This window comes from Mytilus californianus, unplaced genomic scaffold, assembly GCF_021869535.1.
Source record: "Mytilus californianus isolate M0D057914Y unplaced genomic scaffold, xbMytCali1.0.p SCAF_6, whole genome shotgun sequence".
In the NCBI taxonomy this organism is placed as follows: Eukaryota; Metazoa; Mollusca; class Bivalvia; order Mytilida; family Mytilidae; genus Mytilus; species Mytilus californianus.
The window spans coordinates 67,244,829-67,260,304 of record NW_026262712.1 but is presented as its reverse complement, the minus strand read 5'-3'; the positions used below and the strand labels follow the sequence as shown (position 1 = coordinate 67,260,304).

The 15,476-nt window shown below is 34.2% G+C and overlaps 1 protein-coding gene across 6 annotated transcripts; it reads right to left on the bottom strand.

The window, feature by feature from the left end:
- Positions 1-2,445: 2,445 nt before the first annotated feature.
- Positions 2,446-11,702, bottom strand: LOC127706077 (galactoside alpha-(1,2)-fucosyltransferase 2-like). Of its 6 annotated transcripts, XM_052210529.1 has the most exons (6): positions 11,616-11,701; positions 9,666-10,017; positions 8,654-9,008; positions 7,640-7,994; positions 5,438-5,477; positions 2,446-3,434 (listed from the first exon to the last, which is right to left on the bottom strand). In XM_052210529.1, exons 4-6 carry the CDS (start codon positions 7,658-7,660, stop codon positions 2,530-2,532), a joined length of 966 nt encoding a protein of 321 aa, XP_052066489.1. In that variant the 5' UTR covers positions 7,661-7,994; positions 8,654-9,008; positions 9,666-10,017; positions 11,616-11,701; the 3' UTR covers positions 2,446-2,529. The 6 variants fall into 6 exon arrangements, with proteins under 6 accessions (XP_052066489.1, XP_052066491.1, XP_052066492.1 ...); XM_052210531.1 differs by lacking the exon at positions 7,640-7,994 and having other exon boundaries at positions 11,616-11,702; XM_052210532.1 differs by lacking the exon at positions 9,666-10,017 and having other exon boundaries at positions 11,616-11,702.
- Between the last annotated feature and the right edge of the window lie 3,774 nt (positions 11,703-15,476).

The window sequence follows — 15,476 nt, the reverse complement described above, 5'->3', positions numbered from 1 at the left end:
GCAATAGTCAGTTTCAGTAATTTGTAGAAAAAGATTAGAATATCATTGAGATATGACAAAAACACAATATCTTGCAAATGAAATGCCTAATGGTACAGTAAAATTAAGTTTATTCTTCAAATACTACATGGGAAAGTTTGTATGTCTGTAATAGGTTCTTTTAGTGAAACACATTAAGTTTGTACTTACTTATTATTTCAGATAGTAATTTTATGCCTTCTTGTTACAGAAGGACAAATTGTTCTCACAATGAATCAAAATTTAAAGACAATTTTTAGAAAATCTAGATTCAAAACAAAAGAAGGATAATGTTTGATTTACTAATTGTTGTTTGTTTGCGTTCAGTGGCAAATATTTCAGGACGAGAAAAAATGATATAAATCAAATAGGTAAGTTCTACAATAGATTTTTTGGGTAAGGGACAAAATTATTGACTGCCGCTTGAAAAGAATGTATATTGGGTAGGGACAGATGTTACTTTCCAAAAGGCACCTTTTTAAGAAGTGTTCTTAAACGTTCAGAGAGCGTGGTACTTTCCTTACAAAAGGCATCATATTCATACATGCTGCACAGCAAAACGAATTTCCCTCTAAAGCTTTGGTTTCACTATACAAGGTCGTGTTTGGTTGTGAAATGAAGATATGATTATCATCGTCACTACCTCCAGGACATTCTTAGGTCTTCACAATCTGATGAATTAAGGCGACAGTAGTGTACTGATGTTAAAATAAAAACAACCAATCAAAAAGAGGCAAATCAATGTGCATCCGTCCAAAGTGTAAGCGTCTCCTACTAAGCATGCATCACCTACTATGAGAATATCTGATTCATTCTGGTGAATGCCCTGATAACCCAAAAGATGTAAGTTAACATAATCATTATAATTTTACTTCAAATCTTTTGGAAACACGTGAAAAGAAGATATTTATACGTGTGCTGCTTAAAAAACCCCATGTTTTTCAAACGTTTAAAAGTTGACAGAGCTGAAATTGTCATGGTCCGGGTTTCACCAAATGTGGTTGTAGTGCTAAGACCAGATTTAATGCCAAATGATGTATTGCCAAAAAATCAGGACAAATGATCAACAGAACCTTCCATCCAAATATTTTGATGAAATAACAAATAATAGTCGAGTTCAGTACTTGTGGGAATTTTAAATAATTCAGTAGACTTTATTTTTGATAATTAGATTCTAATCTACTTACCAGCAAGCGTTAACATTCAGTAATTATCATAGATAAAATTGCTGTGTTCTTCCATACAATTTTTGTGAAAATTTCATTCTATAAAATAATTCAGGCATTTTGTAAAATGCCTTTTAATCTTTCTGGGCATTTGTAAAAAGCCTGAAAAAAATAGTCATTATATAAAATGCCTAAATCTCAAAGGCATTTCAGAAAATGCGTAAAGTTTTCCGGCATCTTATAAATGCCTAAATTTAATAAAATGCCTCTTACATATATATATATATACGCTTGAGTTATCTTCCTTCACATACTTTCGCCTGTTTCAAAGTATATGTACTGCGAAGCGGGGAACTTTCCGAAGTGTTGATTACTCACATGGTATTATACAATATTACTTTTTTCCAGGCTTTGTAATTGATTTCAATTTTCTCTAATTGAACAGTGTGTATGTTTGATGCTGAACACATGTACTTAACAAGCTGACGGTAATAAATTCTTATAAAAAGGCAATGCTGTTCAATAGGTAGAGTCAGACATTTTGACAAAAACTACAAATTAAAGTTATCGATGTATCATAGTTATCGAAAGAAAGCAAATAAGGACATTCGGACTGAAATAATATTTTAACATTAATATAGGATAGACCACTAAAGGTTTATCCTGTTTTTGCGATTACTGAGGTGGCCTAGGTGGCAGAATAGCCTAAGTAGTCGAACCACTGTGTCACTAGCCTGTCAACACGGAGGTTGGGAGTTCGAATCCCGCACGGTGCAGGTGCCCTCGACTCCAATCATAGTTGATTGGGTTTTTATAGTTTTCCTACCGAAGGTCGGTGGTTCTCCCCGGTCACTCCGGCTTTCTCCACCAATAAAAACTGACCGCCACGAAATAGCACAATAGTGCTGAAGTGGCGTTAAACACCGATCAATAAATAAATTTCTGAACAGAAATCCACGTGTACAAGTTGTAAAAATGTAACGGCACAAACCGTAACAAATATTTCTGTGGTGCTACAAAGAGCATTTGTGATAGACTACAAAAAACGTATACTATTAAATATGTATTTTCGTGATTAACAGATTTTTAAAGATTAACCTGTGCATTTTAGCCTCAGTTTGATAATGTATTCGTTTTTTTTCTTACGTTCGACCCCCAAAGTGCATGTGGTATTTTCCCCATCAAGTTAACGTCAAATGTTCGTCGTAAAAACTTGAGAATTTTTCTTCTCTTCTTAACGAATTTAAAAAAAAACAAACTATGGCACATCAATACTTTGTCTTGTTTTTACTACAAACGTTTCATTACAGTTGTCCCGGCATCAACATATATTTTCATAAGTTAATCAAGGTATCCCAATCCAATGGGAATAAAAGTGATCACGCAAGTTAATTCTTTTGTCCCACCAAGAACCCTTCACTGATGGACGACTGAAGTATACTACATCACCTCCTGCCAACCAGGCACACCACCAACCAAAAGTACCAACAGTCATAATGGTGTGATCACAGGAAGATAATGTTGCCATGTCAATAGTTCTTTTTTCATGAACATATTCTACACGAATATTCCCAGGCATGTTTTGTTTTGCCCATTCTAACCCATTAGATGCTACAATGAATATAACGTCGTTGTACTTGTTTAAAAAATAATTAACTGCTTTCACTATATATTCAGGCGTAGCAACAGTAAAACCTTGCTTGTTGTTTACCATATCACCTCGCCTAATATGAACGCCAACTAAGGTCACGTTTGTTCTAGATCTAGAGTACTTCGTCAAGATTTGTTTTATTATGCTATTCGCTTTTTTGACTATGTGATCACGAAAAGTAAGATGGTTTCTGAGAGGTTTTTCGTATTCATGAAAATATTTCCATGACTGAAGATACGTTCTTAAACGAAAACTATAAGAAGAGTTGAACTTTCTTAAACTTGGATCATAAGCAGCAGGCAGTTTTTCATCAAGTGATTTCTGTTGTTTACAAAACAAATCAGTTTTGTTAAATTTTACATTGATTTTGAATACTTCACTGAGAAAAGAATCACTATTTAACACAACCGTCATATTTTTGGATTTTGCAATTCCGAAAGTTGATGCGAATTGGAATATATGATTGCCTAAACCACCAACAAACATTACACACAGCACGCCTTCATTCTCTCTCAAAAGACTGTCCACCGTCATCCAATGTAAAGTGTTTTTTACAGGATCAAACGATATCCAGAAAATGATGACACTAAGCATTACATCTGAAAAAGTGAAAAAGTATAAGAAAAAAAAAAAAACAAGAAAAACAAAATTGCTTATAGTGGCTGTGCGTCAAAGGCTTAAGCTAGAAAATTCACCCCAATAGTGTAGTTGAAATATAATGCAAAAGAATAGGGATGGAAGTATATTTGATAAGTTTTCATGATTATCGGGAAAATCATACTGTATCAAAAAAAAAGAACACTTTTGTTATCAAGGCCCACCCCCTTTTTAGTTATGCAAATTGCCACAGCACATTAAGACATTAGCTTTTGACTCTTGAAAAAAGTTATAAATGTGATTGCTTATTCATAATTGTTTATAAAAGCTTAGTAGATGTGGTTTTATTGCCGATGAAACAACTATACATCAGAGACCAAATGACGTAGAGGTCATCATACGATTTCAATAAAGATTGATTGATTGATTGGTGTTTAACGCTATTTTCAGCACTATTGTGCTATTTTTATGCCCCCGCCTCAGCCAAGGGGGTATTAAGTGTTACCCTTGTCCGTCTTTATGTCCGTCCGTCCGTACGTACGTACCAAAATTAATTTTCGTTCTCTAACTTTAGTTTGCCTCTACCAAATGTTATAAAACTTATACACAATGCTTATTACCACAAAACTGAGATCAAGTTTGAAATGGGGTGGCGGTTTCTTATATTGTTCAAGAGTTATGCCCCTTTAAGTAATGAAAAAATTGCTGAATTTTTCGTTTCCGTTCTCTAACTTCAGCTTGACTCTATCAAGGAGGGACGAAAGATACCAGAGGGACAGTCAAACTCATAGATGTTACGAAACTTATACACAATGCTTATTACCACAAAACTCAGATTAAGTTCGAATTTGGGTGGCGTCAATTTTACAGTTCTCTAGTTATGTCCCTTTATAACATTATATGCAAGCGGGGGCATCATATGTATTCCATGGACACATTTACCATTTATTTTCTTGGGCGGCATTGGCGGTAATTTTTCTTATTCATGGAGGAAGCCGTAGTGCCCAAAGAGAACCACCGTTCTTTGGTAGGAAAACTAACAATCCTAATCAATTAAGATTGAAGTCGAGCGCACCTGCCACGTGCGGGATTATAACTTACAAACTCAGTGTTGACAGGCTAGTGATACAGTAGTTCGACTATAAGACCACTCGGCCACCGAGGCCCCTACGTTCAACAATGAACAAGATCATACCGTATCGTAAGCTTAAAAAAGCTCCGACATGACAAAAGGCAAAACAATCTGTTGTATTGTAAATATCTAGTTTATAGACGGAACACGTAACCTGGGCTTTCTTTAACAGTTACAGTGGGAATCTAGAAACAAACATTAATAACCTTGCAAACACTGACAAATGGAATTCTTCAATATTTGGCACGTTCTCTGTAATGATGCTATTGCTTATCTTTCTACTGGCTGTATACGTCACCAGAACTCACCAATTATTGTTCATATATATTTCACGTGATATATCTGTGCAGCAAGATAAGAGAAGTTCAGGGAAAAATATAAGAAAAATATGATGTGCAGCAAAGATTCAATTCTAGACAAATGAACCTTATTATAAATATCTAACATTAGACACGAATTATCATTGATTTGGTCATGGTTAAAAATTAACTGTTTACAAATACTAAGGATTTTCTAACCCAGGAATAGATCACCTTAGCTGCATTTGGCAAAACCTTGCGGAATTTGGGGTCCTCGATGCTATTCAACTTCGTACTTTATTTGGCCTTTTTAATGTTTTTATTGAATCGTCATTAATGAGTCTTTTGTAGACAAAACACGCGTCTGGCGTACACAATTTTTGTCCTGTTATATATGATGAGTTATCATTTTATTGAGAATACATCGTTAAGACCGCACATATATATTTGGGGTAAGAGTGTTCGTAATATATTGAGAAATGCTCTATCTTGTGATTCTTGTTTAATTCGATGTGTAAAAAATAAAAATAAAAAGACAGATGTTCAATGTTATGATGTGCTGAGCAAGTCTTACATTTTATAATATCTTTTCCTCGACTGTTTCCATAGATCAACTACAAAATAAAATATTCAAGTTTTAATTGGCATTTGTTATAAAACATGCCGGTAAATACATGTATTTGTGGTCGTATAAAACATGTAAACATTCACCAGGTAAAATCCCATCAAGTGACACTAATTTCAGACCGCGGATATTATCCTGATCCCGCAATTGCTATAGTTCTCTATAGATTGACTTATCTAGGTACAAATGTATCGGGGGCCTTGGCTGCCGAGTGGTCTGGCAGGTGCGTTCGACTCCGATCTTAATTGACCCGGAATGCCAGTTTTCATGCCGAAGTTCTGTGGTTCTCTCTGGTTACTCCGGCTTCCTCTACTAATATTAATTGAACTGCAAGATATAGCCAAAAGTGCTTATTAATTTATTGATTGTTGTTTGATAATTGTCAAGTGGCAAATATTTCATGCATGTTCAGGACGAGAACAGGTTAACATTTTGACTGCGACTGAAAAAAAGGGGGTATGTTGTTTTACATCAGGCCACATCTGGGATCAGATAAGGTCACATCCCCATTCCGACCGGACTTGACTGGGTATTTATGCATCCCACACAGCCAAACGGATGCACCACTTTAGTTAGGGTTAAACTGCTGGAACGGGAGAATTCCAAGGAATGACCATATGTCTACACCCCAGTCAATCCCACGGGAAAAAAAAGAGTGGCTTTAAACTCTAACAGCAGTATACATCAACAATCAATTAATCATTCAATCAATCAACAAATGTTTTTGCAATTCGGGACATCTACCTAAAATGATAATACTAAAAGGTCCCGCAGAAACATATGTCTCGCCCACGATTGCCACTGTCAGTGTAAATGTGTATTGCTGACTGCCAAAAACTGATTCCATTCAACAGTAAAATAGGGAAAAATTGCAAACTTTTTTCTTCAGAGGAAAGATGCTTCTGTCCAAAATTTTTCCTTGAATGTTTCAAACAAAGTTGTTGATGTCTAAAATAATTTAACCCCAGACTATGTAAATGTGAACTTGAAAAAACGACATAAAAGGTTTTTATACTTGCACCAGCTAAGATATATATAAGTATATAATCTTTATCTCAGTTTGACTTTGGTATTTAAGTGAGTTTGTCTCTCGTCAGAAAATCCTGACAAACAATCAATCAACCTTTTTCCAATCATGGTTTAAAAGTTCACTGAATTATACACATATATTTACAAGAATTTTTCCCGTCCGGTAGTAAGGCCCATACTGAAATGGGTTCTTATAGCTGAATGGGATGATTAAATACGCAGCTGTCTCAAATGGGAACGTCAAATCTACGTATTGGTAGGGTGTCGTGTATGCTCTTTCCATGTAAAAATTACAACAGCCACTTGCTGGTTTCGTTCATGACTTGTATTATAAAATCAAAGGTAAAATTTTTGTTTGTGACTAACACATTAAAACCTCTTTAGTCAATGGCGCTCTAAATATCTCGTCTGAGTTATGAATGAAATATTTGACAGTGAAAGTTTTTAAAAGCAAACATTGTCAACAACAATCAATAATTTATTAATCAATCCTAAAAATTAACACATAGATATTAAACATTGAATCTCAAAGGGTGACTGGGAATAAAAATGTGGTCCTTTTTTATCTTCTTCCGACCGGCAGCTAAATCTCTTGCTGAAGAAGGGCAACTGTTTGACTGTGTGGGATGTATAAATACACAGTCACGTCCGGTTTGAATGGGGACGTTAAATCCAATGCCTCGTGTAGAGAGAGTGCTCTGCTCTCTGCACGATATGAACCCTTGCGACAACTCTTTGATAGTCCGTAGGTGGCCTGTTGCAAGGCAACATGTCTGTCCCTATCCAATATACCCTTATTTTCAAGTGGCAGTCCAAATTTACCGACCTTCATCCCGGACGACCCATATTACATAGGACCTACGCATTGTATTTATTGCAAATTTGTTCTAGCTCGGTCTGAACAAACATGAAATATACTGATTGCCTACTATAATGTATATGAAGTAGAGATTTACTCCTATTGTTGGAAATATAATGCGAAAATTAAAAAAATTGTGTATCGTTGTATTTTTCATTTTTCATTCACATTAAGTTTAAGGAGTGTTCTGTAATTTGCTCCAAATTGAGATTTGAGACGATGAAAATAGGTCCCCATTGAACAAATCTTGAAACAAAGGGTACCTGTGGTAGCCACCCTCTCATGCTACGGCTTGATCTTGTATTTCAATCGGAACTGTCTTGTTTATTCCAATCGACCCTGTTTTGATTATTCTAATCGACTCTATTTTGTTTATTCCAATCGACTCTGTCTTGTTTATTCCAATCAACCCTATATTCTTTATTCCAAGCGACTCTGTCTTATTAACTCCAATCGACTCTGTCTTCTTTATTCCAAGTGACTCTGTCTTCTCTCTTCCAATCGACCCTATCTTCTATATTTTAATCGACTCTGTATTATTTATTCCAAGTGACTTTGTCTTGTCTATTCCATACGACTCTGTCTTCTGTATTCCAAAATAATTACACAAGTCTACACCTATAGGTCAATAGATATAAGGGGTTTAGTATTATTCAGTTGCATTTTAGAATTGTTACATTATTTTACCGTTTCGTCGATTATGACTCCATTATCAACGATTGTAACATAAGTAACACGAAGCTTTTAGTTGAGTAGAAACTGTTAACCCGCCCAGACCACTTTAGTTCACTGCCAGTTTTTTTTATAGGATTCATGTAGCACAATCTTCAGTTTTATGTGTAGAGAGAGTGCTCTGCGTCTCTGCACGAAAAGAACCCTTGCGACAACTCTTTGATAGTTCGTAGGTGGCCTGTTGCAAGGCAACATGTCTGTCCCTATCCAATATACCCTTATTTTCAAGTGGCAGTCCAAATTTACCGACCTTCATCCCGGACGACCCATATTACAGAGGACCTACGTATTGTAATTATTGCTAATTTGTTCTAACTCGGTCTGAACAAACATGAAATATACTGATTGCCTACTATAATGTATATGAAGTAGATATTTACTCCTATTGTTGGAAATATAATGCGAAAATTAAAAAATTGTGTATCGTTGTATTTTTCATTTTTCATTCACATTAAGTTTAAGGAGTGTTCTGTAATTTGCTCCAAATTGAGATTTGAGACGATAAAAAAAAGTCCTCATTGAACAAATCTTGAAACAAAGGGTACCTGTGGTAGCCACCCTCTCATGCTACGGCTTGATCTTCTATTTCAATCGACACTGTCTTGTTTATTCCAATCGACCCTGTTTTGATTATTCTAATCGACTTTATTTTGTTTATTCCAATCGACTCTGTCTTGTTTATTCCAACCAACCCTATATTCTCTATTCCAATCGACTCTGTCTTATTAACTCCAATCGACTCTGTCTTCTTAATTCCAAGTGACTCTAGCTTCTCTCTTCCAATCGACACTGTCTTCTATATTTTAATCGACTCTGTGTCATTTATTCCAAGTGACTCTGTCTTGTCTATTCCAATCGACTCTGTCTTCTGTATTCCAAAATAATTACACAAGTCTACACCTATAGGTCAATAGATATAAGGGGTTTAGTATTATTCAGTTGCATTTTAGAATGGTTCCATTATTTTACCGCTTCGTCGATTATGAATCCCTTATCAACGATTGTAACATAAGTAACACGAAGCTTTTAGTTGAGTAGAAACTGTTAACCCGCCCAGACCACTTTAGTTCACTGCCAGTTTTTTTTATAGGATTCATGTAGCACAATCTTCAGTTTTATGTGTAGAGAGAGTGCTCTGCGTCTCTGCACGATAAGAACCCTTGCGACAACTCTTTGATAGTCCGTAGGTAGCCTGTTGCAAGGCAACATGTCTGTCCTTATCCGATATACCCTTATTTTCCAGTGGCAGTCCAAATTTACCGACCTTCATCCCGGACGACCCATATTACAGAGGACCTACGTATTGTATTTATTGCTAATTTGTTCTAGTTCGGTCTGAACAAACATGAAATAACTGATTGCCTACTATAATGTATATGAAGTAGATATTTACTCCTATTGTTGGAAATATAATGCGAAAATTAAAAAATTGTGTATCGTTGTATTTTTCATTTTTCATTCACATTAAGTTTAAGGAGTGTTCTGTAATTTGCTCCAAATAGAGATATGAGACGATAAAAAAAGTCCCCATTGAATAAATCTTGAAACAAAGGGTACCTGTGGTAGCCACCCTCTCATGCTACGGCTTGATCTTGTATTTCAATCGACACTGTCTTGTTTATTCCAATCGACCCTGTCTTGATTATTCTAATCGACTCTGTTTTGTTTATTCCAATCGACTCTGTCTTGTTTATTCCAATCAACCCTATATTCTTTATTCCAATCGACTCTGTCTTATTAACTCCAATCGACTCTGTCTTCTTTATTCCAAGTGACTCTGTCTTCTCTCTTCCGATCGACCCTATCTTCTATATTTTAATAGACTCTGTTGATTTATTCCAAGTGACTGTCTTGTCTATTTCAATCGACTCTGTCTTCTGTATTCCAAAATAATTACACAAGTCTACACCTATAGGTCAATAGATATAAGGGGTTTAGTATTATTCAGTTGCATTTTAGAATTGTTACATTATTTTACCGTTTCGTCGATTATGACTCCATTATCAACGATTGTAACATAAGTAACACGAAGCTTTTAGTTGAGTAGAAACTGTTAACCAGCCCAGACCACTTTAGTTCACTGCCAGTTTTTTTTATAGGATTTATGTAGCACAATCTTCAGTTTTATGTGTAAAGATTTTGGACTGTTGTTCGCCTGTTCTTTTTCTTAACGTCGTAGTGCTGTTTCAAATAAAAGGCGAATTTGGTTATACGCCAATAAGACAGAAATCCAACTGTCAGAAAACCGAAAATATTGAAATCAGCATGCGGTCAATAAAAGAGAGGATTCTATACATATGCAAAGCTCCAAAATCGGATCTACAAAAATCAGTACTGAAAAAATATACAATAGTGATTCACAAACTGATTAAAATACAGATTTCCCTTTGTCAAAATAAAATTTATTATTCTCAACAAACACTTGCCATGAAATAAAAATTGTATACAAATGTTAATGTCTTGTCTTAAAAGTACGTGATGTTATAGTGTTTTGAAATGAGTTTTTGAGAGAATGCACAAAGATAGGAAATATACTAGCCTCTTTTTTCTGATCTGCAGCAGTACCTTCAGTACCCAAGAAATTCTATCGTCTTGATTAAAGATTCAACATAATGAAAATTAGTAATATCGTATGTTCTTCATAAATCGACCGTAAATATTCGTAAATATTCATAACATTTAAAAGTTCTTACAATCTATAAAGTTTGAACATACCTATCAATAATCTGAAAGTTAAAAACAATTGATTTTGTAATGCTTTATTTCTTAGGCTGAAAAGGACATCAAGTACGGAATTCGTGCATTTGATCCCTTGCCAAGTCAATTGTTGTTCTTATTACATAAAATACTAATGTCTTTAAGATACATTGCTTTTTTAGACGTCCAGTGGCAAATAGTGTATGTATATTCAGAACGAGAACAAATTAACGATTGATGCAATAGGTAATTTCTGCAAAGAGCTTCGACCAAGATGATGGACAAGAATTGCGACTGCCACAGGAAAAGGAGGGTATTCTTGACTTGGATCGCCATGCAACGCCCCCCCCCCTTGGGTCCGCAAAGAGAAGTTGCAAGGGTTCATTAACATGTTTAATAATGACATACTTTCTATCAACACGAGGCATAGAATTTACTGTCTTTATTCGGACCGGATGTCATGGATGTCATGATGTGGCAGCATATTTATACTTCCACTGTATACACCAACTTTAGCCAAAGCTTAACTGCCGAACGGGAGAAGTCCAAGAAACGACCATATTTTTTATATTATATGGAATATTTTCATATTAAGCAAAAAATAAATCAATCATTTAATCGTGTAGGTTCACGTGTAATCAATATGTAGCTGTAAAACCGAACATCCAAACTGAACATTTCAATTCCAAAATTAAACAGCTTTATCATAAAAAAATTTCTATAATTGAGCATACAAAACAAAGGCATACTTCTTCAACATTTAGATAACAAAAAATGTAAATAAAAAGTGTTAAAAGAAACCACTCTTACCGACAGGGTACATCAGTAGAGGAAATCTAACAATTAACCATATTGTACCTGTACAAATAGTGTGTGTATTTTTAACTTAATATACCTTTTTATGTGATTTATCGAACGGAAATTCAATACGGGTATAAGTGTATGTTATTGAATTCTTCTATTTATCACACAGTACAACCGACCATTATCGTTTTGTTTGACGGATACGATCATGCACCGCTAATGTCATATAGAACAAGGAAGAAAGTTTTACATTTGTCTATTTATTTCTTCATTTCTTTAATTGTTTCGGTCGAATGTATATTATCGAAATAACTGAGATCATGATTAAAGATAAATTACATTTTCTCTTCTTCTATACCGTTAATTTCGGGTTTTGAACAGAATGTCTATTGATTTACCTTTTGCAATCTTCAATAAGGTTTCATTTGAAAATTAAACTAATAATAGTTAAAAAAAACAATTCATATATAATATGTGCAATTTTTAAGACTAAAATTGAAGCAGTTATGTTTTGGGAAAGATTTTTTTAAGAGGCACCTTGTAAAATACATTTTGAACCGACCGTGAGTATGAAGGAACATGATGTATCCTAAGTCTCTGAATGCATTTTAAATATAACGGTTACATATATAGAATGACGATGATTTTGGTCATATAAATTAAAACGCTCATCAATAGATTATTTGTTAACTTACATCTTAACTGTTTACTGAAAAACGACGTTTTTTTTTATTATATAAAAACAACATAGCCAGTTCAGTTATTGAAAAGAATGTTAACCGAAAAAGTGAAACTTGGGTCAAACATATGAGGCGCCGTTTTATTATTTATTCCTTATTTTCTGATATCAAAAAATATTTTCTGATATCAAAAATTCAATTTTTTGATATCAAAAATTCAATTTTTTTATATCAAAAATTCATTTTTTGATATCAGGAAATCGATTTTTTGATAACAGAAATTCGAATTTTTGATATCAGAAAATATGATTTATTTTTTTATATCAAGAAATAGATTTCCTGATATCAAAAAATGATTTTGATATCAAAAATTCGAATTCCTGATATAAAAAAAAATCAATTTTTGATATCAGAAAATAAAAAATAAATGAATGATGGCTCCCTGTGTGTCAATAAAAGCATCCAAGCTCACCCATGAGCCCAAACATCAGGAAATATCTGAAATAATATTTCCGGTAGACCAATTGTTTTATAATGTGGAGTACCGCTCACGATATTGGTCATTATATTGATGACAAAGGGTCCATTGTTACAAAAACAAAATGCTTATACACTTCAAGTTTTATAAACATAATTTAGACTTCAAAGTCTCCAGAAAACTGCTATCTAATAACAATATTTGAAGCAAAAACATGTACACAAATCCTCAGTTTGACGAAACTGAACGAGTACTGATTTACCTCGATCCAACTAATTACGAAATTCGAGTCCCATGCACTACAAGACAATATATTGAAGATTTTTGAAATTATTCTAGAAAATAACATATTTACTTTTGCGTCGAACAATCCCAATCGGCGGAATTAATCGACCTAAGAATTTACTAAATGTTTAACAAAGCTTGACACATCGAAAAAAAAACACTGTTGTGTTTAAGATTTAAATACGATATGTCTGGATGATATATTCAAGTTCGACTGACGTAATACACGATCTTTTCGCCTTATGTATCTAATACAATGCATATACCCACCTAAATTGTACATACCAATTTTCTCAAAATGAAGTGTAACTTTCGTGACAGTCGTTTAATACAAAGACAAACGCTTCCAAAATGAAGGTATTTTAGAAATGAAAACGTACATCAAGCCTACTGAAACTTTGCAATACTTCACAGAAAAAGCTCATATAAAATAAATGTATTAATTTAAAGGATATATGCAAGGCGCGGTACATAAGAAATACTAGCAGTCTTTCAAAAAACGCTGGTAAAAAGACGAAATAGACCACAGGGGCGCGTATCATAGATGTTTTGGGGCGGAAATATATGCCAGTCGACTGGTATGCGTTATACATTCTGTTAATATGGATTAACACAATGTATAACGCATACCAGTCGACTGGCATATATTTCACAATGTATAATGCATACCAGTCGACTGGCATATATTTCACAATGTATAACGCATACCAGTCGACTGTCATATATTTCCATCCCAAAACATCTATGATACGCACCCCTATGAATAGACGAAGTATTTGAAAATACAAGACATGCATTTTTTTTATTAGTTGTTTTTGGCTTTGTACTAGCTGCCAGTAACTGAGAGTACTCTCACATCTGTACTTTGTGTCTTTTTGTTGTTGTTACCCTGCCACGTCCGGCCTGTGTTTTTGCTAGCTGTTTTTCTTCTTTGTATCGATCTGATGAGTAAAGCCCTTTTCAAATGATTTTTATAATTTCTTCGTACACTATGTTGTGATGTAACACCAGTGTCCTAGGTTAGGGTTTAATCCCGCTACATTCTTTATGTGTCTGTCCCAAGTCAGAAGCCTGTAGTTCAGTAATTGTCGTTGGTTCATGTCTGTCATATTTGTTTTTCGTAATATGTTTTGTTATAAATTAGGCCGTTAGCTTTCTATATTGAATTGTTTCATATTTTTCATGTCGGGGCCTTTTATAGCCGACTATACGGTATTGGGTTTCCTCATTGTTGAAGGTCGAATGGATGCCTATAATTTCTTACATCCACTTCATTTGAACTTTGGTGGATAGTTGTCTCATTGGCAATCATACCACATCTCTTTATTTCTATACTAAACAGAACTAACTGACTTACTAAATTTGCAACATAAACAACGGGAAAAAAAACTAAAAACAATATTACCAAAACACTGGGGCTTAATTAATTTCACAAAAACCTGGCTGCACAATTCTGTTTCAGAGGAAACCAATAATTGCTTATAAAAGAAGCGGGAACTTACAATTGTTGACTATAAACCTTAAAATAATTAATATGTGAGAAACACAAACACACACAACTTCTTATGACTGATGAAGCCGAACTCTGAGATATTCTTTCCTTAAACACGACCGAAACACCAGACCTAATGTTAGGGTTATGGGTGAGCTCGGATGCTTTTGTTGGCACACAGGGAGCAATCATTGATATTTTTCTTATTTTCTGATATCAAAAAATCATTTCTTGATATCAGGAATTCGAATATTTGATATAAAAAAATCATTTTTTGATATCAGAAAATGTTTTTGATATCAAAAATTCGAATTTCTGATATCAAGAAATATAGATTATTTTCTGATATCAAGAAATCGAATTCCTGATATCAAAAAAGGGATTTTTTTATATCAAAAAATAGAATTCCTGATATCAAGAATTTTTTTTGATATCACAAAATAAGGAATGAATAGTAAAACGGCGCCTCATACAAACAGGAAGATCAATTTCGTTATTAGTTTTGAACCGCCAAAAATCCTCGGAGGGATCAATCAATTCCGAGGAGCAATTACACGAGACCACAAACGGTGGAGTAAAACCTGGATCCGATTCACTCGGATTTCGGTGTTATACGAGCTCAAACAGAAACATCGACATTATAATAATGCACGTGCTATTTATATTAACTGTTTATATTCATTTATCCATATTTATTGCCGGAGTCATATGGCAAATTGTTTAAGTATGTAATAAATCAAATTTAAAAGTTTGAGATAATTTGGTGCATATGCATTTGGCAGCTATAATGCCCTTTTAAGATACACGAATGATATGATCGAACAACATGCTTTTTGTTATCGTGTACAAAACAGACTCGATTTACACTTATACGACAGATCTAGATGAAAAAAAGGTCAAGTTTTATAAACACACTTAACAATTTATTCGAT